At 43.8% G+C, this 22,500-nt stretch overlaps 2 protein-coding genes across 2 annotated transcripts in view; one reads left to right on the top strand and one right to left on the bottom strand.

Moving 5' to 3' along the window:
• Positions 1-14,585, top strand: part of slc25a32a (solute carrier family 25 member 32a) — a 14,997-nt gene extending 412 nt beyond the window's left edge. Inside the window, exons 1-7 of the mRNA XM_063185935.1 lie at positions 1-100; positions 1,822-1,972; positions 4,474-4,559; positions 7,152-7,306; positions 8,021-8,134; positions 10,521-10,666; positions 12,128-14,585. The exon at positions 1-100 is cut by the window's left edge and continues 412 nt beyond it. Coding sequence (XP_063042005.1) covers positions 1-100; positions 1,822-1,972; positions 4,474-4,559; positions 7,152-7,306; positions 8,021-8,134; positions 10,521-10,666; positions 12,128-12,254 — 879 coding nt within the window. The 3' untranslated portion in view covers positions 12,255-14,585. The remainder of the gene's footprint in view (positions 101-1,821; positions 1,973-4,473; positions 4,560-7,151; positions 7,307-8,020; positions 8,135-10,520; positions 10,667-12,127) is intronic.
• A 2,222-nt stretch (positions 14,586-16,807) lies between these two features.
• cthrc1a (collagen triple helix repeat containing 1a) overlaps positions 16,808-22,500 on the bottom strand; it is a 22,071-nt gene continuing 16,378 nt past the window's right edge. Inside the window, exon 4 of the mRNA XM_063185937.1 lies at positions 16,808-18,999. Within this exon, the coding sequence (XP_063042007.1) occupies positions 18,857-18,999 (143 nt within the window). The 3' untranslated portion in view covers positions 16,808-18,856. The remainder of the gene's footprint in view (positions 19,000-22,500) is intronic.

The raw sequence follows: 22,500 nt of genomic DNA, 5'->3' as shown, positions 1-22,500 counted from the left end.
AGCCACATCAAATATGAGAATTTGGCAGCCGGACTAAGCGGCGGAGTCATCTCCACAATGGTGCTCCATCCCTTGGACCTGGTGAAAATACGATTCGCAGGTAAACGCGTCGTACAATGGCATTTGGTGCGTCAAAGCGGTGTTGGTTTGTGATATAAGTGGAAGGGTGGTTGTTGGGACAGCGGCTTAGCCGCTTGGATTCGGGGTGACCTACATTTGACATCTTGCACTGACAGTGGAAAAAAACAGCTCAATATATAGGCTACGTATATGCCAAGTAACGTCAGCCCGCATGCATGCATGCCTCAGTGGCCTGTAACCAAAACAGAGCTAATGAATTGCCATGCGCTTTCAGACAGCAGTTTTAGCGTGACTCGGGAACAACTCTGACTCTGTGCCTCTCCCTCTAGTCTGTGCCCCTCCCTCTGTACCCCCATTTTCCCCCACCCCTGCCCTCCCCACCACCACCACCACCACTCAGTGCGGTGGTCTCCTTTTTGTAGTGGGTACTGGTTATTATTTTATCTCTATTTATTAAATGGGTGTATGGTGTGTACCTTTAACATAACACATAGGCCACCAAATGTTGTGCTCTTTTGTACGTCTCTCTTGAGAGACTGAAGTTGGTTGTCAATGTTTGGCCTGTGTATACATAGGCCTATATCATACTCTTGCCTCCACTCCCCAATGATTGGTTATCATTGTTTTTATTGTCAGTATAGTGTAAACCTTGGTATGCACAGACTACTTCCTCATATTGTGCTGCTCTTGCTTTTGTAGTGAGTGACAGCATGCAGGTATGTCCTCAGTCACTTAAACAGTAGCCTACACTATCACACTCACTAAATGCACAGGAGAGTAGGCTATTGGTTACCACTGTTTTTGTAGTGGGTCTATGGCTTGTAGGCCTACTGTAACGTTATACTGTATTATCACAGTCACCAGTGCAGAGCAGTGTATGCACCTTGACATTGGTTTCTGTTTGTTTGCAGGGTTTTTGTGGTGTGTATATATGGTGGGCAGGTTACCTTCATATCACATAGCAGATTACTACACTTCTGCAGCCTGACTCTCGCCAGACCCTTGGCATACTTCTGTTCAGCTCCATGAGCTCACACGAGGGTCTGGAGAATCTTCAGACTCGCCCTGCTCCCGAACCCAAAATGCAGTAGGACCAATCAGGATCGCAGGGATTTTCAGAGATGTGACGTAGTCAAAATTTAAGTGTAGTGGAGAAGGGAAATGTAAGTGGAACGCGTCAGTTTGTTTCAGCAACAATGACTGCCCGCATGGCAGAGATTACTCCCAATAGCCTTCACTTCTGCTGCCACCAGCCCTCATTCTGTGCATATTGTGAGTAACAGCTTGGAGATGCGGCCGCAGTCACGTTATCACACTCACTTATGCGCAGTAGAGCATGCAGTTTATCGTAGAGCAGGGATGGGGAACCTTCAAATTCAGGGCCGTACTATGAACACAAACCAGGATTTCCCCCTGCACTTTAGGCCTACACTATATTGAAGGTAGAAACCTTTTAAATCAGATCCCCTGAATATAACTTGTATGTATTGCAAAAATATTCTCCAAGATTCCTTTGCAAAATATGTCATATTTCATGTGAAGCTGCATAATATAAAAATTGTATCAGGGGCCGAATAAAACGGGCTGAAGGGCCACAAACGGCCCACGAGGCATAGGTTCCACACCCCTGTCGTAGAAACAGTTTATCATTGTTTTTAATAGTCGCTATGTGCTGTAAACGTTCATACCACTTAGACCACCCCCTCATGTTGTTTCCTGCCACTTACTGCTCTCGTGCAGTGAGTGACGGCCTGCAGATGCGGCCGCAGTACGACGGCATGGTGCAGTGCATGAGGAGCATCTGGCAACTGGAGGGGATCCGCGGCCTCTACCAAGGGGTGACCCCCAACATCTGGGGAGCCGGGGCCTCCTGGGGACTCTACTTCCTATTGTGAGTTTCGTTTTTTTGTGTGCGTGTGCGTGTGCGTGTGCGTGTCAGCGTGTGCGTGTCACTTTGGACATGAGTGTCTGATCAATGCAATGGAATTTAATGTGTCTTTGCCAGTATGTGAATATCCCTTTAGCTTTGTGGGTATTTTTATGCACTTTTATGTGTGTCTGTTCTGGTGTGTGTGCGCCTTTGTGCATGTCTGTGTCTGTGTCCGTGTTTGTGTGTGCCTCTTTGTGCACGAGTGTGGCTCGTGGGCGGGTGGGCGTGTGTGTGTGGGCGTGTGGGCGTGGTGTTCTTGTGCGTGTGTGCGTGTGAGCGTGTGTGTGTTTGTGTGTGTTTGCACAGGCATGTGAGTCTGTGTGCTGGTTTAGGCAGGTGAGTCCACAGGTTTTCTTTTGTCCTACCTCCGTGTTTTCGTGTGTCAGAAAAGGGACTTGACCCACATACTGATAGGGTAGGGTAGGCTGCAGCACAGCACAGCACTGGGGCATGAGTAAGCAACAGCAGAGTTGGGCAATCAGCTATGCACACACACACATACACAGACACACATACACAGACACACAGACACACAGACACACAGACACACAGACACACACACACACACACACACACACACACACACACAATCAATCTCTCCTCACCAGAGGAATACTATCTCTCTCTCTCTCTCTCTCTCTCTCTCTCTCTCTCTCTCTCTCTCTCTCTCTCTCTCTCTCTCTCTCTCTCTCTCTCTCTCTCTCTCTCTCTCACTCACACACACACACACACAGACAAAAGCCCAGGCAAGCAGCTTCCTGCCTCTCATAGCTTCTATTCAGCCAGACACACCCATCCAAGCCAGTTACCGAGCTAAAAACAACAGGGCAAGAGGAACGTGAAACAGTTGCCAGTGTGCCAGTACACACATGTCTCGCAAAGTTGGCATTACATAACAGCCTCTCACGTGACGCGCGTGTGTAAATTATGAAACCCCATTTGATTTGTTAAATGTTTTTGTTTAAATGGATTATAAGACTTATGCTGCTAGCTGCTAGCTGCCATATTGCAGTTAAGATAGCAGTTGCTTGCTGCTGCAGCCTGGGTCAGTCATACAAGCCGTTTAAATTTTAAATGAAGACCTCTTGACTACAGAAAGCCTTGGTCTTGTGTGTGTGTGTGCGTGTGCATGCGTGCGTGCACTGCATATGACCTTGTGTGTGTGTGTGTGTGTGTGTGTGTGTGTGTGTGTGTGTGTGTGTGTGTGTGTGTGTGTGTGTGTGTGTGTGTGTGTGTGTGTGTGTGTGTGTGTGTGTGTGTGTGTGTGTGTGTGTGTGTGTGTGTGTGTGTGTGAGTGAATGTGGTGTCCGGTGTGCATGAACAAAATGGACAAGTTAACAAACAGGTGAAACGGTGCCACACATCCGTAAACTAAAGACCCAAAAAAGTGTGCTGACAAAAAGAGATCTGCACTGGTACGGCAGGTCCACATATTTCAAGAAGGGGTGTTGCAGAATAGATGCGTTGCACAAATAAGCCAAAAGTATTAAGCAACCCATTGCTGCAAGTAATCCAAGATTCTGTGTGTGTGTGTGTGTGTCTGTGTGTGTCTGTGTGTGTGTGCGTGTGTGCGTGTGTGTGCGTGTGCGTGCGCGCGCATGCGTGCATGTGCATGTCTCCGCATGTCTGTGTGTGTTTTAGATTGCTGTAACCCTTAATTGCTTGTATATTGCTGCGCTCTATAACATCCTCAAACTTACTGTATGGTTGTCTATGGCCTCTATATAAGTCGATTTCGATAAATGCATCTGCACAATGTAATGTAGTGTAACGTAATGTAACGTTAGATAATGTAGTGTGTTTTGTTCAGCAGTTTGATCACTGATGTTTTCAGTAGCAGAAGTCAGGTGCTGCAGCCAAAGCTAATGCTGCAGTGAAATTATTATTATTTTGCAGGACTTTACTGGAAAACGTTCACTTTCATCAAATGCAACATGTTGTACAATGAATGAATTCAGTTACCAACATCCCACAATAGTGGGATTTAGTTGTGGTTGCGCAACCCTTGACGTCTGGCTCTAGTAAATGTCAATGACGCAGTTCCAATGCTATTAAGAAGTACTCTATACATCCGCACATGTACACTGCAGTCTTCTTCCAGATAAAAGTGTATGCTACATGTAAATGTCATGCAATATAATGTAATGTGTTGTGTTGTCCTGCAGTTACAATGCCATCAAGGAGTAATAGAATAGAATAGGATATTCAAGACAATGTGGTGTAATGCAATATCATATAATGTGTTGTTCTGCAGTTACAATGCCATTAAAGATTAAACACATGAAAACATTCCTACATTTAATACATGTAATTGAGGATAATGCAATCAGATGTTAATATACTGTTCTATGTTGTTGTTCTGCAGTTACAATGCCATAAAGGAGTACACACAGGAATGCATTCCTACATTTAATAATAATGCAATCAAATGTAATATACTGTTCTGTGTTGTTCTTCTGCAGTTACAATGCCATTAAGGAGTACACGCGGGAGGGTCGACAGACCGAGCTGACCGCTCTGGAACACCTCATGTCCGCAGCAGAAGCAGGTCAGTGGCTCTCTAAGCGACCCCAATATTAGCAAGGCCACCCCTCCCCCCCTCCCCCGATCGCGCTCAACAGTGTGCGTGTGTGTGTGCGTGCGTGCGTGCGTGTGTGCATCTGTGTGTGTGTATGTAAGTGAGTACAAGGACAGTACGTGGTGGTTGTGTGTCCGGGAGAGTGTGCGATTACATGTGCATACTGTACAGTATGTGTGCGCTGTGTGTGTGTGTGCAATGCATGTGTTCTTGCGAATGGGAGGGTACAGCGTGTGTGTGTTTGTGTAAGCTGATAGCTGTGGTAAGATTTGGACGAGGTTGTTGTCGGGTGTACTTGACCCATCCCAGTGCGGGAAAGCAGCCTGCTGATTGGGCAATAAACCATCCGCTACGGGATCTCCGGGGACTTTGAGGTTACTCAGCACCACCACGGCCACAGCTGTTTGGGCAGGCACGTTTGGTGCAAGCAGTGGAGAGGAGAGGAGCAAGAGTTTAGGAGAGAGCGCATATACTGCAGGATAGGGAGCAGTGGGGTTCGCTCAATGGGCATGCCAATTTGGAAAGATGAATTGACAATTGTAACTGCTACTGCAGGGAAAATCCAGAATAATAATAACAACAATAATAATCATAATAATCATAATAATAATACCAATAAAAACAACAACAACAATAATAATAATAATAATAATAATAATAATAATAATAATAACTGTGTTTGTAAAGCACAATTCACACCAGACGTGCAGCTCAATGTGCGTTAATGGTCTGATTAAAAACAATAATAAATCTGTTGATTAGGGAAAAGAGTAAAATACTTTTTAAAATTGAGAATATTCTGACTCATGTTATTTAACTATACTGCGGTAGAGGTCACTGACCACGTCGCTCCATTGTAGGGAATTCAACATTAAAATGAATCAAATTGACAGTCATATCTGTTAATTGATGCTCAACAATGATCACTGATGCACCGACTGGGCAGTTAGTCAACATATGACTAGAACCGGCAACCATAACCGTTTATTGATCATGATCACAACCATAACCACCTAATTGCTGTTTATTAGTATTACTGCATTTATTATGTATTTTTATAAACTCTGCATTATATATTTTTTGCATCCCACGATTACTTTGTGTGTTGGTATGTGGAATGCCCAGTCCTGTCAATCAAATCACAACTTTTCAGTTGACATTCTATTGCCCTAGTCGTGAAAAAAAAAGCAATTATAGTGGATATAGAAACCCATATCGTGGAATTTTTGTTGCACTTTAATATCCAAATGTTTGTGTTCTGCATTGAATGCTCACTGCAACAATAGCGAATATGGCAACAATAAACAAAAACAGCAATGTATGACATGCTAGGCGTAGGCGAGGTAAAGAGGAGGCTTGTAGGACCTCTCCTTACATCAGTGGTTCAAACCTTTTTTTGGCCCGGGATCCCATTTTCACTTCTCAAATTTCTGGGACCTCATTTTAACGTCTCGAATTTCTGGGGAGCCCATACACATTTTTTCACTACCAAAAAAAAAGCTAACTTTTAGGCTATTAATCCTGCAGATATTTCTGAAAGTGTAAGACTGTATGCTGTGTTTCATTATGAATATTGTAAATTATGTTATATTACATTAGACCTTATTATATTAGGCTGCTATATTATATTTATATTATATTATAATATTTATTGCTACTTTTTTCACATTTAGAAATTTCTGGCGACGCCATTTTAATCCCAGACGACTCCACATGGGGTCCCAACTAAGGCCCGACCGATATATCGGCCCCAGCGATATATTGGGCCGATATTTAGCATTTTTAGGATATCGGTATTGGCCATACTTTCAATGAATTTCCACTGATAAGTTTGTATAACTTGTATAACTTTGTATAACTGCAGCCGTTTCGTTCTGAATGCATCTTCTATTCTGCTCTCCCCACTTTGAGTCCATGAGAGTTCATTATTATAACTTAATATGTATATATAATAATAATTTATATATAATAATAATATAATATATATATATATAAATATAAATAAATAAATAAATATAAATATAAATATATATAATAATTTATATATATTTCATTACATTTTATTATGAACAATATTTCTATATATCGGTTGCACATATCGGTTATCGCCCTCCCATTTCCATAAATATCGGTATCGTAATCGGCCCTGAAAACATATCGGTCGGGCCCTAGTCCCACTCGCATACCGCTGTACACCAAACATAGAGAGTTCCTGAAAGCATCCTGAAAGAAGCCACTACCAGAAGCATCAATCATTTTTCTTCAATCATTTTTCTTTCCTGTGCGAGCTTGATGAGAGACATGAGCCTTAGCACTAACTGCTCCTCTCCCCCCACCCCTCACCCCTCCCCTGGGTTGTTCTGCCGTGCTATACACGTACAACTACATTTGCAAGATAACAGCTACTTCTTGTTTTTAAGCTTGAAGTGTTTCTTTTTTTTTTTGAAGGTTTGAAGGTTTTGGGTTTTCAAGGTTTTTGAAGGTGCCCTGCTGTTGCTGTTGGAAAAAAACCTTCCCCTCTTCCCTTCACATCACCACCCCCCTGTTCCCCTGCGTTTTCAGGCATGCTGACGCTTTGCCTGACAAATCCCGTCTGGGTGACAAAGACCCGGCTGGTGCTGCAGTACAATGCAGACCCGTCCAGGAAGCAGTACAAGGGAATGCTGGACGCCCTCGTGAAAATATACCGTCACGAGGGTATTCCGGGATTATACAGGGTACATTTTGGATCCTACTGTGCTGTAACGTAAACTAATCCTTAATCTTTGAAGCGCCTTTAGTCGTGTTTTGGGTGCAGCTTTATGTAGAGAGTACTATATACTAGCAGTGTTAGAGCTTTTTTTGAGTAGAGCTTTTTTTCCTGCTTCTCAATCCAAATTCTCTATATGTATAATAATAATGATAATATCTCAATTTTATTGGTTCATATTTTTGTGCCAAATCCCCTTGGCTTCATAAAGGCCTGTAAAGCTTTGCCACCAGGGGGCCTCGTTGCATTTTGACTACTCTAAGATTAAAGCTCCCATTAAAGATACAAATACTTTTTTTTAGTCAGACTTTTTTATATTATTGCAAAGAGAAAAAAAAACATCTATTCCAATAAGCACCCACAGCAGCTAATTCTCTTCTTTCAATTCAATTCAATTCAATTCAATTCATTTTCTATTCTGTCCAAATCAATTCACTTCTCTCAACCTTCCAGACAGTAATGCTAAAAGTACAGTATTTCATGCCCTACCTTTGCTTACCGTACCTACCTCTCGTTTTTGTGTATTTTCCTGCTATACTTCAATGAACTTCTATTTGAAATTGAATTTGTGTGTTCAGATCAGATCATTAAATACTTTTTTCCTCATGTAATCAAAAGTGCACTAAGTAGTGTATTGTAATAGCTGGACACTGTTGTGATTGGTGTTTTGCGTTCCTTGCAGGGGTTTCTGCCTGGCCTGGTGGGCACGTCCCATTCTGCCCTGCAGTTCATGACCTATGAGAGCCTGAAGAGAGACTACAACAAGTCCAGGAAGATGCCGTCCGAGGCCTTGCTGGTAAGGAGCTAAAGGACTGTATGGGTGCATTCCAATATGCGACCTTGCGTCCTCCACTTGTGCTTGTGGCTTTGTACCAGGAAGTATATGTCATGATGACATTGCTGACAACAGCATTATATTTCAATATCTTGCAAAAGTTCAATTGTAAAGTCATTTTCTCATTTGCAAACTGGATGGTGAATGAAGAATAGTCCCCCAAAAATTGTTTTGGCTTGGCTGACAGCAGGGAAACTTTATTGTTTTCTCCATGGAGGAGGGGCCAGGAGGCGGGGTGGGGCCACAAGCACAAGTGGAGGATGCAAGGTAGCATATTGGAATGCACACTATGATATTTAGCGAGGGGGGCCAATGGAGATTTTCTTTTAGCTCTGGAGGGAGCGACCTACTGTATTTCTTTTTTTTAAGTTTGAAAGTTTATGGTGGTGCATAGTTAGACAGAGTGCTCTGGCTTTCTCAGCATGATTCAGCATGAATTCACCCCATGTTTCAGAGTATGTAAATGTCTGCTAGCTGTTTAACATATGGTTTGACTTTTTTTTGGAAGAAAAGAATTCCTGATGCTCTGGCAAAGCTCACACCATCAATCAGTCAGTTTATTTATATAGGACATTGAAACACTACATTAGACCAAAGTGCTTTACAGACAAAGACACCATTATTACCGGCAGATTGTGCTTTTCGGGTGAAGGCATTTTGAAAGAGAATGAAAGTAGATTAGATAAGATGCTATAAAAGCGGCTTTCTAAAGAAGGAAAAGTGCGGCTGCTGGCTTGCAATTTGTGCTAACTACGTTGATGATGTTCGAGATTAGGATCCTAAGTGGCACAGACTGAAGCCAGACAGGGAGGGTGACAAAAGGGTCAGTTGTCCCGGGCCCAGGCAGCAGAGGGGGGCCCAGCTATTGGGTTCTCATTACATTGTATGTACAGTATTGGGTGGGGGGGGGGGGCTTTCAGTTGACTTGGGTCCTGGCCTGAGCCTGGCCAAAGCTGTCAGCAAGCCTGGGGTGCAGACAGACTGCAGCCAAAGCGTCACGCCAGGATCACGCCGTTATAAGAAGGACGATGGGGGTAGGTGACAGTAGTGTCTTTTGTTCCTGCTCCTAATCAAAGGCACGTGTGTGTTTGTGTGTGTTTGTGTGTGTGTGTGTGTGTGTGTGTGTGTGTGTGTGTGTGTGTGTGTGTGTGTGTGTGTGTGTGTGTGTGTGTGTGTGTGTGTGTGTTTGTATGTATGCGTGTGGTGTGTGTGTGTGTGTGTGTGTGGTGTGTGTGCGTGCGTGCGTGCGTGCGTGCGTGCGTGCGTGCGTGCGTGCGTGCGTGCGTGCGTGCGTGCGTGCGTGCGTGCGTGCGTGCGTGCGTGCGTGCGTGCGTGCGAGCGTGCGTGCGTGCGTGCACGTGTGCGTGCGTGCGTGCGTGTGTGTGGAACTTTGAAAATGTTTCGTCCACAAACACATAAAGTGAGTCACTTTTTCTGGGTGGGTTACTTTCTCCCGCCCTGCTTTCCTGCTGGGTCTTTTTTTGTTGTTTTTGTACTTTTCCCATATTGATGTGCCTTTCATGTTCTCTATTTTTTGAAAAAAGGTTTGCACACTCCTTTGGATTTTTTTCTTCTTTAAGTTGTTTTTTAAAGAAGAAGAAAATAACTTAAAGAAGAAAAAAATCCAAAGGAGTGTGCGAACCTTTTTTCAAAAAAATACGTAATCTTTTTGTTCAGCACCAGGGATTGTGCACAAGTAACTCTCTACAAGTGACCTTTCATGTTCTCTCCCTCCCTTCATCGCTCTGCCTCTTCTCCCCTATTTCCCATCCCCATTTTCTCCCTCTCTGTTTATTCCTCCCTCTGTACCTCTCTCTACCTCCTCCCCCTCCCCTCTCTACCACCATTCCTCAACTTCCCTCTCTGCTACTCTCCCTCTCTCCCTCCCTCTCTTCCCTACCCCTATCCCCTCCCACCTTTCCTTCTCTCTCTTCATTCCTCCCTCTCTCTGCTACCCTCCCTCCCTCCCTCTCTTCCCTACCCCTATCCCCTCCCACCTTCCCATCTCTCCCTCTCTCCCTCCCTCTCTGCTACCCTCCCTCCCTCTCTTCCCTACCCCTATCCCCTCCCACCTTCCTTCTCTCCCTCTCTCCCTCCCTCTCTGCTACCCTCCCTCCCTCTCTTCCCTACCTCTATCCCCTCCCACCTTCCTTCTCTCCCTTCATTCCTCCCTCTCTCTCACCCTTCATTCCTTGCTCTACTTCCCACCCTCGCCCTCCCTCTGTCCTCCCTTCCTTCTCCTTCCCAACCTCCCCTTCCCTCCATCCCTCTGTACTTCTTTACCCCCTCCCATCCCTCCTTCACTCCCTCCCCCTATTTCCCTCGCTCCCTCCCTCCCTTCTCTTAGTCTCCACTGGAGTACATCGCCATGGCCGCCATCTCCAAGATATTTGCGGTGGCGGTAACTTACCCGTATCAGGTTGTGCGCGCCCGGCTGCAGGACCAGCACAACAACTACAGCGGCCTGGTGGACGTGATCAGGAGAACCTGGGGGTACGTACGGTACCGCCAGTAACAGCCAAACTAGGGGTCGACCGATACAGGTTTTTTAATGGCCGATGCTTTGGATATTTGGGGCCGATCCGTATGGGTTAAAAGAAAGGTTAAAAAATGACAAATATTCCAGGTCTCAAGTTAAAAATAAACATTCCTTTAACATTAATGAATTGAGGTAGAACTTGTAATAAATACTGTGTATCGGCCAAAACCACACGCGTATCGGCCGATACCGATACACTTGAAAAATGCAAATATCGGCCCGATATCGATACCGATATATATATCGGTCTATCCTTAAGCCAAACATTCCCACCAATAACATCGCTCAATAACGCTCTTTGCCAAAAACTCTGTTGAATGTTCAGTTCCTCACTTGTCAAATAACATGAAGGAGAACATGTTGCTGAGTTGGTTCATGTATACTACACATGGAAAATACGAGCAGCTGCACGCTGGACATGCGGAATGAGGAATGTGGTCCTATGCAGCTGTTCATCTTTTATGTTTATAGTTGTATAAGCTCTGCACTTAAACAGGAACATATTTTGAGTTTCAAGCCCTGAAGAAGGCACTCATAAGGCTATGCAGAAGGAAGCAAAATGCATGTATAATGTTGTGTTATAGGATCTACGTACTTACGTAGAAGTCCTGCCAATTTCAACATGCAGTTGTATTGCTGACGTTAACCTTGTTTTGTTCAACCCTCTCCGTGATCCTGTCCCGAATAGGGCTTGTTTTTTTGCAAACTTCTTTAATGTGAGCAATACAATGTTGAACTTAGCAGGGATGCTCCTTTAAAGGTGTGTAGGTAGCTGCTAATTCTATGGTAATGATGCACAGCAATGCAAAGATCAAACATTGCATGTGCGCTGTGTGACTATTCATCTTTTAGTGTGTATAGTTGTTCATAGTCATCATGTCCTAGTGGTCCACTGGTTATTTGGGTATACAGCCTTATCTCTCTTTTCACTGACTCACTAGCAGAACAGATAGAGGGGAGGGAATCCTGGTGTTAAGAAAGCAGACACCATGCTCTGTGTTAGCTATGATCAAGTTTAATATCCCAAATTAGCTCCTCGCAGAACAGATAGACGGGAGGGAATCCTGGCGTTAAGAGAGCAGACACCATGTCTGTGTTAGCTCTGATCACGTTTGATTTCCCAAATTAGCTCCTCCACTTGTTGGATGATTTGTGAGCACATGGGAGTCAGGCGGATCAGGGAGGGGATTAGAGCTTCAATGTTTTTTTTTTGCTTTCTGCAACCGGGATTGTCACCTCTCTGCTAAAAGCTATTTGAAATGGATATACTGCAGTATACACTAGCTAGCCAGTGGGTTTCTTGCTCATTAATGTGTATGTCTCTCTCTCTCTCTCTCTCTCTCTCTCTCTCTCTCTCTCTCTCTCTCTCTCTCTCTCTCTGTCTCTGTCTCTGTCTCTGCTGTCTCTTCCTCCAGTAATGAGGGTGTGGAGGGTTTCTACAAGGGAATGGTGCCCAACCTCGTGCGCGTCATTCCTGCCTGCTGCATCACTTTCCTGGTGTACGAGAACGTCTCCCGCTTGCTGCTGGGAGAGTATCATTGAAACCTCAGACACACACACACACATGCACGCACACACACACACACACGCACACACGCACACACACGCACGTACACATAAGCACACAGACACATGCATGCACGTTCATACACACACACCTGCCACATGTGCATGCACATGTACTTGTGTACCCACTCTTGCAAATGTGCAGGACCCTACAGTACATACACACATATTTACATGCTCAGACAAATACTTACAATGATGACTGAAAATCACGCACATTTGCAAGCTTTCATAGACAAATGCCTACATACACACACACACACACACACACCCACACACGTGCGCACGCGCACACACACACACCTCAGGAACACTGAAATGGACCAATAAGAAGAAGTATCACAACGACCCCCAAGTGGAAAAGTGGAGCAGTAAAATCGTCCAAGCGTCCCACAGAGGAGACGTATATGCACAAGACAAAACCTCTATGGGAACGCTATAGAAACATTTCACTGGACAGAAGGAGAAAAAAAATAAAAAGTGTGGGAACGTATTATGAACGTTCTACTGGCGGTTTGGTCGAGGACAACAGGATCCATCATCACCACCACCACCACCACCACCACCACCACCACCACCACCACCACCACCACCTCAGGCCCTGCCACAAGGGACAACTTCTTAAAACCAACCTCTTACTCGGACCGTAGCTGTTACTGATTATGAGACTAGATTAGGACCAGTCAGGATGCGGTTGGGAAAAAAAGAAGCATGGAAAGAAGGAAGCAGAGAGAGTGAGAAAGAGACAGAGAGAGATAGAGAGAGATAGAGAGAACGAACAGCGTAACTTTTTTTCCATGTGTGCTTCGGCTATTGTCATCTTGAACCGTTGCAGGGGGTTATGCAATAGCGAGGAAAGGGAAATGGAGAGAGATGTGAGGTGCGGCTCAGATTTTAGCAGAAGTGTCACTATTGCAACACCTCTTGTGCAAGTTATGTTCTTAACACACACGCTGTTAGTGTTTTAAAAACTATCGCAACTGTTCTTATGTGCACCAATGTTTTTTGATTGAAATGCCTATCAATTTTGCAACCAATTTTGATGATGTTCTGAACACAAAATGGACACATTGTTTAAAAAAAAACACAAAACCTCAACTATTGCAAATTCTAGGTGCAGATCAGATGAGACAAAATAGCCATGGTTGAATAATATCTATAACAAATCATGCTCTAAACACAACTCGGTTATGTTGAAACAGCTCATCGTCATTGTGTGTACTTTTCTTTTGTACTTCAAAACATGCAACTTGCTGACCACTCCCGTCTGGGTGGAAGACTTCTGAGGAACTGTTCCTATTGCAAGAATGGAGGAAGGGGATGTCTCGTCCTTGTACTAACTGCTAAGACTGCTAAGTGTTTCGAACACTTGACTCTTGAGGATAGAAAAGCACATGGCCGGCGCTGACATTTATCTTTGGCCAGGCCCGGGACAAAGTCATCTGAAAGGCACCCCCCCAGCCAAACCTCTCAATGCATGAAATGTAATGAGGACTCAATTCTGGGGGGGGGGGGCCCTCTATCCCTGGGTCTCGGTGACAGTGTACCCCCTCGACTTCTCTGGAATAGCGTGTGAACTCATTTACAATCTTGTCATTGCTCCGCTGAAGAGATGAATGAATGAATGACATCAGCAACTTTCCACTGCTGAGTCACACAGCTGATCCCAATCAGCTCATCCCTTGGACGACGTCGGACTTAAGGACAAGGCACAACAGACAGGTCATGGTCACCTGGAGAAGGAAGGAAAAGAAAGAAGGACAGAGAGAGAGAGAGAGAGAGTGAGAGTGAAATAGAGACTGAAAATTAAAATGAATGTATATGGAGGAACCAAAGAAGATGAGTCTTAGAAAGAGTTGCTCAGGAGGAATAAAAACGACATGAAATGTTTAATGTGCTTGCCTATTATGAGCGAAAGTGACTCTCTAAAAGCTACTATTGACAGAGGGATAGCATCTTATTGCAAAAGATAGCATCTTACTGCATTTCTTCATTGACACTCAGTGTGAATATTACTGTGTTCAACATGTTTTTTGTTTGTTTGTTTTCAATGGATCAGCATACAGCAGTGTAGGTCGGAGTGCTTTTTGTCTCTGTCACCACTAGGGTGCAGTCTTGTCCTACTAGGAGTGGAGATGATCTTTATGTGCGTGTACAGACTTGCTCCCAAGTTGAAAGCCACGTTGGCTGTGTCCTAATAAAAACAGATGTTTATGGTAACGTTGTTGCCCGGATATGAGAATATCCCTGTAGTATTAAAAAAAAAACTTTTTTTATTCCACAATAATAAATATTGTTTGAAAGATGCTTATGTTTGTCAGATATGTGGTGCTTTTTTTGTTTTGCTTGTTTTCTTGCTTTTTGTTGGTGTATTATATCTGGTGTATTCACATGATGCGTTCTAACTAAAAAAGGAAAATTCTACTTCTTTTCCCTTTTAACTTAGAAGTCTCTACTAAACCCGGAACTTTTTCAACAGATGAGTCTTGACCGTTCACTACTTTAAAGAACTTTGGTTTCTGAAATTGTTTTAAGTCTGTAGAGAGCAACGCTTAAAGTATGTGCTCAGCAAGGTAATGTGGTGTGTTTAAGGAACAGCCCTTAGTGTCATTTTTAACATTTTTTTCATTCCCTCCTCACCCAATGGGCAGGAACTATATTATCCATGCCCTGATGTGAACAATATTTGGATCCCTAGAGAATGTTAGAATGTGCAAAAACCAAGGAGGTCTACATAACTTACTGTATCATTGGCAAAAACACATTCTTTCTTGTGTGCAAACACTGGGCCCAATTTCTCACAAACACTGGAGGGCAGGGCCACCTCTGCACTAAGACAGATCTTCCACAGCATCTTGTCAGTGTTAGTGGAACTGGGAAAAAAACAGCTTTGGTTACTCATACCAAGATGTATATAAAAACCCTCTATGTGTGCTTTTTAGTCCATGCTTTCTTGTGTATTAACACTGAATTCTTTTGATACTCTTAGGGCCCAGTTTTGAAAAAAAAAAAAAAACTTCTGTGCGTTTTAGTTCAGGTTCCCTTGAGTAAATGTTTGCTTCTTCTGCTGTTCTCTGCTCTACTATGATGTACAGTACGTACCAATGCCTGAGTGCAGGTAACCCCCCCCCCTCCTCAAATACATTCTTATACTGTTTGGCTTTAGTGGCTTATCAGTCCTCATAGAACAGAACATGAGCCGGGTCGTTTTAAGGTATTTGGAGGCCCTGGGCAAAGATGGACTTGCCCCCCCCCTGTCTCCTCTTTTCAAGTTATTTGGGGAGGCTCCCCCCTCGAGATCAATTTCACTAAGAGTATCATTGGACTTTTCGTTCATTGAATTTAGGGTGGTGCTGCCACTCAGAAAGTTGTCATTGCTGCCGTTTGAATACAGGTGCCGTACCTACCCAGTTATTACTACGGGGGCCCACTTTCATCTGGGGGCCCTAGAGAACAGCCTAGTTTGCCTACCTGGTTGTGACAGGCCTGCATAAGTTGTCATTCCCGCCCGTACCTACCCAGTCATTACTGGGGGGGGGGGGGGCACTTTCATCTGGGGGCCCCTAGAGAACTGCCTAGTTTGCTTAACCTGGTTGTGACAGGCCTGTATAGAACATGATCATGCTGACCTCCACCTGACTCTCATTACATGCCATGTATTTGGGTGCGCTTGTGCTTTAAGAGAGGCTGTGCGTGCCTTGACTAATGTGTCTGAGAGGTAGCGTCTCTCTTCCACGTGCGTGTGTTCAGGGCCGCTGAGAGCTATTACCGGGCCCAGGACAAAGTAATACGAAAGGGCCCACAATCCAATACTTAAAATACATTACACTTAGCTGACGCTTTTTATTCAACGTGACGTACAGCTATTTAGATACAAGGTATTGGTTATACTAGTCCCTGGAGCAATGTTGAGTTAGTTGACTTGCTTGAGGTATAGGGAGAGGTAATGGTGGGATTTGAACCTGCAACCCTCTGACCAATACTTACGATGCAATGAAAGCCCGATTTTGGGGCCACTTCTGTCTCTGGGCCCAGGAGGACCCCTTTGTCCCTTCCCTGTCATCTTCCCTGTCATCGTCTGTCTATATACACCAGCAGCTGTTAAAGCACTTCATCAGCAGCATGCATGCCCACTCACTGGCTAGTATAGGCCCACTTTTCCTCGAAACATTCCCACTCGCCATTACTCACAAGGTAGACTAAGCTTGGCTCTGCCTCCCTCTTGGTGGGTGTTTGGGCCTCCCTTGGCCCTGCTTTTAATAGTTGTGTGGATGTGGGTTTTTTTTTCGGTTGGGTGTGTGTGTGTGTGTGGGGGGGGGGGGGGGGGGGGGGGGGGGGTGCGGGGGTTGCAGGTAGTGGAATGGAAGGTGGGGGGTGCCAGGGGCCTTGGATGAGATTGATGCACTAATAAAATGTTACGAGCTGACAAAATGTTTAACATCTTCATCTGCCTCAAGATGACACCTTTTTATGTTCCAATGTTTTACAAGACAAACAACACAGACAACAAGACAAACAATCATGGCTGTGTAAAAAAAGGAGATTTATTTTCTAAAGCTGAGCAACACAAAAATACAACAATAACATTCTGACAATGGCTACAGAGTAATGTTAAGTCTTGTCAAGGGCAATGGTCCATCTTAGTACAGTGAAGATGCAGAGAAACAGAAATGTCTTTCAAACAAACTGCTAAGAAAAGCACCAAGGACACTGTTTGCATTTCCCATATCTATTATACCTCAGACAACTTCAAATAACCAATACAGTAATGCTCTTTCAAAGCATCCCATGCCCCCTACCTACTCAACGGTCACTATATATCGCTACTTTGTACAAAAATGATGCCCTACAAACATGAAAGAGATTTGTTAAGGGAAAAAAAAGAATACAACCACTTGTCTAAACCATGCACCATCACTGAGCACTCTGGTCGCTTGAGTATGAAGTTTAAAACAGATCCATATTTGCTGCTTTCAAGGCCCTTTCCCCCCTTCAGACACTATTGTACCCTTGTCTCTGTATACAATAAAGCCCATATGCTACACAGTTCAGCCTTTGGCAGAAAGGAATTGGCAGCTTTGGCGCCATCTTTTGGCAGCACAACAATTGTCCTTTTAAAAAACAAAACAATAATACAAACTAGCCATACTAGCCATTGTTTTTTAAAAAAAGAACAACAATAAAAAATACTATCTAGAAATCTAATTCTGACATAGCCTGCTATGGTCAGGTCAGGCATTTGTGATTGGACAAGACTGCCATCACAGAGACGCACCTTTTCCCACAGTCCACTGAGAAGGACGGCGATGAAGCGAAACGAAATGGAGTGATTATTATTATTCCCTTGTTGCCAGGAAACAGAAGGTGAAAACATTCTGCATTGGTCCATGTCACTCTGGGTTTTTTTTTTTTAGGTATGTCAAGTTCTTGCTCAACCCTATGAGTCATTTTATAATCTGGTTAAAAGGTTTATAATTTATAAAATGCTGCATGATTCAATTACTTAGATGTAAGGCCTATAATTACACAGGTACACTAATGCAGATGGTGGAACTGATTTCCATGACTGATGATAATGGCACGTCTACTGTCTAAAGTAGGAATAATACAGCTGAAAGGGTACCCGTTGTTCTAAAAGCTCTCTCCTCTTGGTCTGAGCAGTTTTTAAAGCAACACTTGGCCTTTTTTTTCTAACTTACATTTTCCCCCCAGAAATGTTTCAGTGGTTCATGACCTTGTTACAGGGTGAAAGGCGATTGTGACCAGCCACTATGGACTATAACCTTGCAGGTTGGTTTGGAGCACAGTGGCCTGTTTCTCCAGTGAGAGATGGATTCAAAAGATGGACAACCAAGGATGACAAATATGGTGCCTGCTTTACAGTCACAAACAGATAGAGATCGAAGAATGGGCTGTGCATAATGAATATGTGGAAAACTCAGTTCAGATGTAAAATGAAAAAAAGCCTGCCACTGTCTTTTTCCAACACAGGTGATTTTACTGATTAATCGGCCTGACTTGTGTACTCCTTACTATCAGCTGATTCAGAGCTGGGTTGGCTCAGAGATATGGCAGATTTTTTACTTTCTGGACCTGGGTTTGAAACCTCTGGGTTTTTCTGTACGTGGAGTTCTCTTTTGGTCGATTCGTTCGACATATCACTATGGGTAATCTTGTGAGATGTCTCAGTCATCTCCCTCAGAGAAATGGGAAGAGGTGTCAAAAGTAAAAGCACAAGTAAAAATAAGATGTGCAATCGTTTCCTTCCAACACAGGTGACTTTACAGAGTAACTGTTCTACAGTTACTGTAGAGTACAGTACCCATCTTACAATCTTCTGATTCTGAACTGTTTTGATCAAATCTGTGGCAGATTTTTTAAAAATGTATTTGGGCTTTTTCAGTAACAGCATTTTCACAGTCTACCTCAGTAGGTCCAATGGAATGACTGGTGTAACAAATAACGTACTGGTGTTGTAGTAATTACACCATGGATTTACTTGTACTTTTACTTTTTATCGTCTCTGGAAATGGGGGTTACACGAGTACTAAGCTATAGTCCCCGGGTCTCGTCCGTAATCACTTGGGGAGCTCCTCGATGATCACCCTGGAGACGGAGTTCCAGCCCGTGGAGGCGTCCCCCTTGGGGTAGTCGGCACAGGTGCCCACCCAGATGCCCACGTCCACCAGGCCAGCGGGCACCCCCTCGCACAGACCCTCCACTGCAACAACAAGGCAAGACAAGGCAAGGCAGTTTTAATTTGTATAGCGCTTTTCCAACATGATGTCTTAGAATTACATGCAAGGCAAGGCAGTTTTATTTGTATAGCGCTTTTCCAACATGATGTCTTAGAATTACATGCAAGGCAAGGCAGTTTTATTTGTATGGCGCATTTCCAACATGATGTCTTGGAATTACGTGGAATGGACACGGAACTTTGGGACACGAAATCTGAATTCTGAGAGATCTGAGGCCTATACTACAAAGCTGGTTCAGGATAAGCTAAGGTTAAGTCAGAGATTCTTTAAGTATATAGAGATATGCCAACATAATAGGTTGCTATGGGCACCTAACATGACCAGGTTCCAGTCTGCCTAAAGGCGTGTGTCATAATACTCCTAGCATTGAATAGAACAGTCCTTAGGTCTGCCTAGGTCTGCCTAAAGGAGGATTCCCCCCCTCCCCATGGCAATAATAGAACCCTGAAACAATGGGCCAATGGAACCTCTCTCTGTCTACTCTCTCTGGTTAAGTTAAGAGGTAAATCATCTAATAGAAGAGTCTGGAGTCCTCATGTTCTTAGGAAAAGGTATTGTAGTAGATGATTTACCTCTTAACTTAACCTTAACTCATCCTGAACCAGCTTTGTAGTATAGCCCCCTGGCTGGCATTTCATACACAAATGCAATTCAATGTGCTTTACAAAAGCAAAAGTACAAATGTAGAGATAAAAGCACAAGGACAACAACACTCGCACACAAAAAGACAAACACATTCATGTAAGACACAACATCAACCAACAAGACCCAACAAAGACCTAGACAGCCAAAACGTTGTTCACTGCAATAACACACAAACACAGATTTCAGGCACAAACAGATCCAACAAGATCCAACAAACACATACCCATTGGGAAAAGATATTCTGTATACCAAACTTACAAAATGATTATGTATGGACGGTACCTACCTCTTTCTTAAAGGTACACTGTGTAGAATGTGGCCATGCTGCATATTGAAACTGTGCTGCCTATTACCAAATTTGACCTTTTCATGAATTTACTAAATAACAAACCAATATTTACTGTATAACCAAAGTACAGTAAGTTTTGCAGCTAAAAATTTATATTTCTGTAAATTCATGGAGAAGATCCCCCTTTTCATCTATGAAAAGAGCCATTTTTAATGGACACTTAGAACACTCATAATGAACACTTAGAATTTGATGATGGTGGTAAATATTCATGAAAAAGGTAACATCTGTGAATGGGAAGGATGACTTCTGGAAAAGAGCTACTAAAGATCTTACACAGTGCACCATTAAGTAAACTGTCATAATGCATCTTTCATTTTCCTCCTTTTCTCTATCTGTTCTAGACAGTGGTGATTTATGAGTAATGAGCAACAACACAGCGCTTAAGGCACCTCCCGTGAGTTAATTGCGGCGTGAAAGTGCTGTGACCCGCTGTGCTGTGTCTGTGTCTCTGTCCACCACGAAGTATCTCTGGCGAGATGGCTGGGTAATTGCTGGATGTTGCAGTCACGCACGCAAGCATGCACGCACGCATGCACGCCCGCCCGCACACACGTACGCACACACACACACATACTCAAACCCACACGGTGGCCAACACATCGCACGTACACGCACACACACACACACACACACACACACACACACACACACACACACACACACACACACACACACACACACACACACACACACACACACACACACAATCACAATCAAACCCACACAGTGGCCAACACATTGACCCGGGGTCACAGACAGGGGTACAAGGAGAGAGACCTTTGCCACAAAGTTTTCTGTGTGTGTGTGTGACTGTGCACTTACAAGATCCACAAATGAGCACCTCCATGCTGATGCAGTCAGTCAGATGCCCAATCAAGACAGTATGCCACTGGCACCGCTACCGCAAAGCCCCTCCGCTTGTTTGTGACTAAAGATGACATGGTGTCATGATCTGGGAACTGGCTTGTATAGTTTGTGGTAATTTCACAGTGTGTGTCCCTGTATGTGTGTGTGTGTCCCTGTGTGTCCCTGTGTGTGTCCCTGTGTGTGTGTGTGTGTGTGTGTGTGTGTGTGTGTGTGTGTGTGTGTGTGTGTGTGTGTGTGTGTGTGTGTGTGTGTGTGTGTGTGTGTGTGTGTGTGTGTGTGTGTGTGGTTACAATTTAAAATTGGACATCTGTCCATACCATCTGACGCCTGTATATACAGTATAGTATATGCTTTGACGCACGTGCATACGTATGTCTTGTGTTGATGTATCTCATATATTTATTCTAAAATTATTTCACCTGGGCTCTACTCATTATTTTTCAAATTAGTTTTACCTCACACAGAGCCAGATAGGTAAAACCATATTTCAGTAATTGTAATACACAAATGTCTGCCATTTGGGGATTAGCAGGATGGTGACCTAGCGACTCTGCCCAAGGCTAGCTTGAGTCATTGCGCATAATGACACGGTTTGCTTTTCCATTAATAATATCATCCATTATAATTTCGATACTTTTAAAATTATGCTCTCTATAATCACACAAATGTATTACATCATTACTTGTCATGATTCCTATACTACATTAGTTTCACAAATATTAAAACTGAAATTAACAGCAAGGTCAACCATGTTTCTGGAAACGTCTTTGGGTCAGTGCGGTTGGGATAAATGTGTTATATAAATAAATGCGACTTTACTTGAGTTGACTATTTGTCATAATCAGACAAAACAAACCACCAACCAAAGGAGAGGTTACCATGGAGATAAGCTGGGTGTTAACCGTATGTCACAGCTCATGGCACACTTCAAAACATGATCATCATAATAATCGTCAGAAACACATAATCACTCTTAACACTTTCACAGCACGTAAACAAATGGTAAATGGAGTGCATTTTCATAGCACCTTTCTAGTCCTTCGAGCACACAAAGCCAGGGCTGGGCTGGTCATCTGGCATACAGGGCATTTTCCCAGTCGGCCGACAGTCCTCGGATGCTGTTGTTTATTGTTTCTTTTTTTTTTGAAGAGACCAGCCCTCAATTAAAAACGGGTGGCCCATTAGTCTATCTAGTATTAAATATAGACAGTGGACTGAGCTGATCATGATTTTGTAGAAAAGCAGTCCCAGTCCAGCACTACTCAAAGCACTTTACGTTGTATGTCTCACATTCACCCATTCACACTCACATTCACACACCAGTGGCAGTGGCAGTGGCAGTGGCTGCCACGCAGGGTCACCCTGCCACCAAGAGCAATTTGGGGGTTACGTATCTTACTCAAGGACACATCGATGGGGGTCAGACAGAGCGGGGCTCTGACCTCTAACTTTCTCTAACCTGAAACAGGCTCCACTACCACCTAAGCTATCACCACCCCGGATAGGGGATCATCCATAGGATGGTGAGGGCATGTTTCAGCACCCCTGATAAGGGATCATCCATAAGGGCATGCTTCAACGAGAAATCCAATGCAGTGGT

Source organism: Engraulis encrasicolus, chromosome 20 (genome assembly GCF_034702125.1).
Source record: "Engraulis encrasicolus isolate BLACKSEA-1 chromosome 20, IST_EnEncr_1.0, whole genome shotgun sequence".
Taxonomy (NCBI): Eukaryota; Metazoa; Chordata; class Actinopteri; order Clupeiformes; family Engraulidae; genus Engraulis; species Engraulis encrasicolus.
Note: the sequence above shows the minus strand (reverse complement) of the source record. Positions and strands in the feature narration are given on the sequence as shown.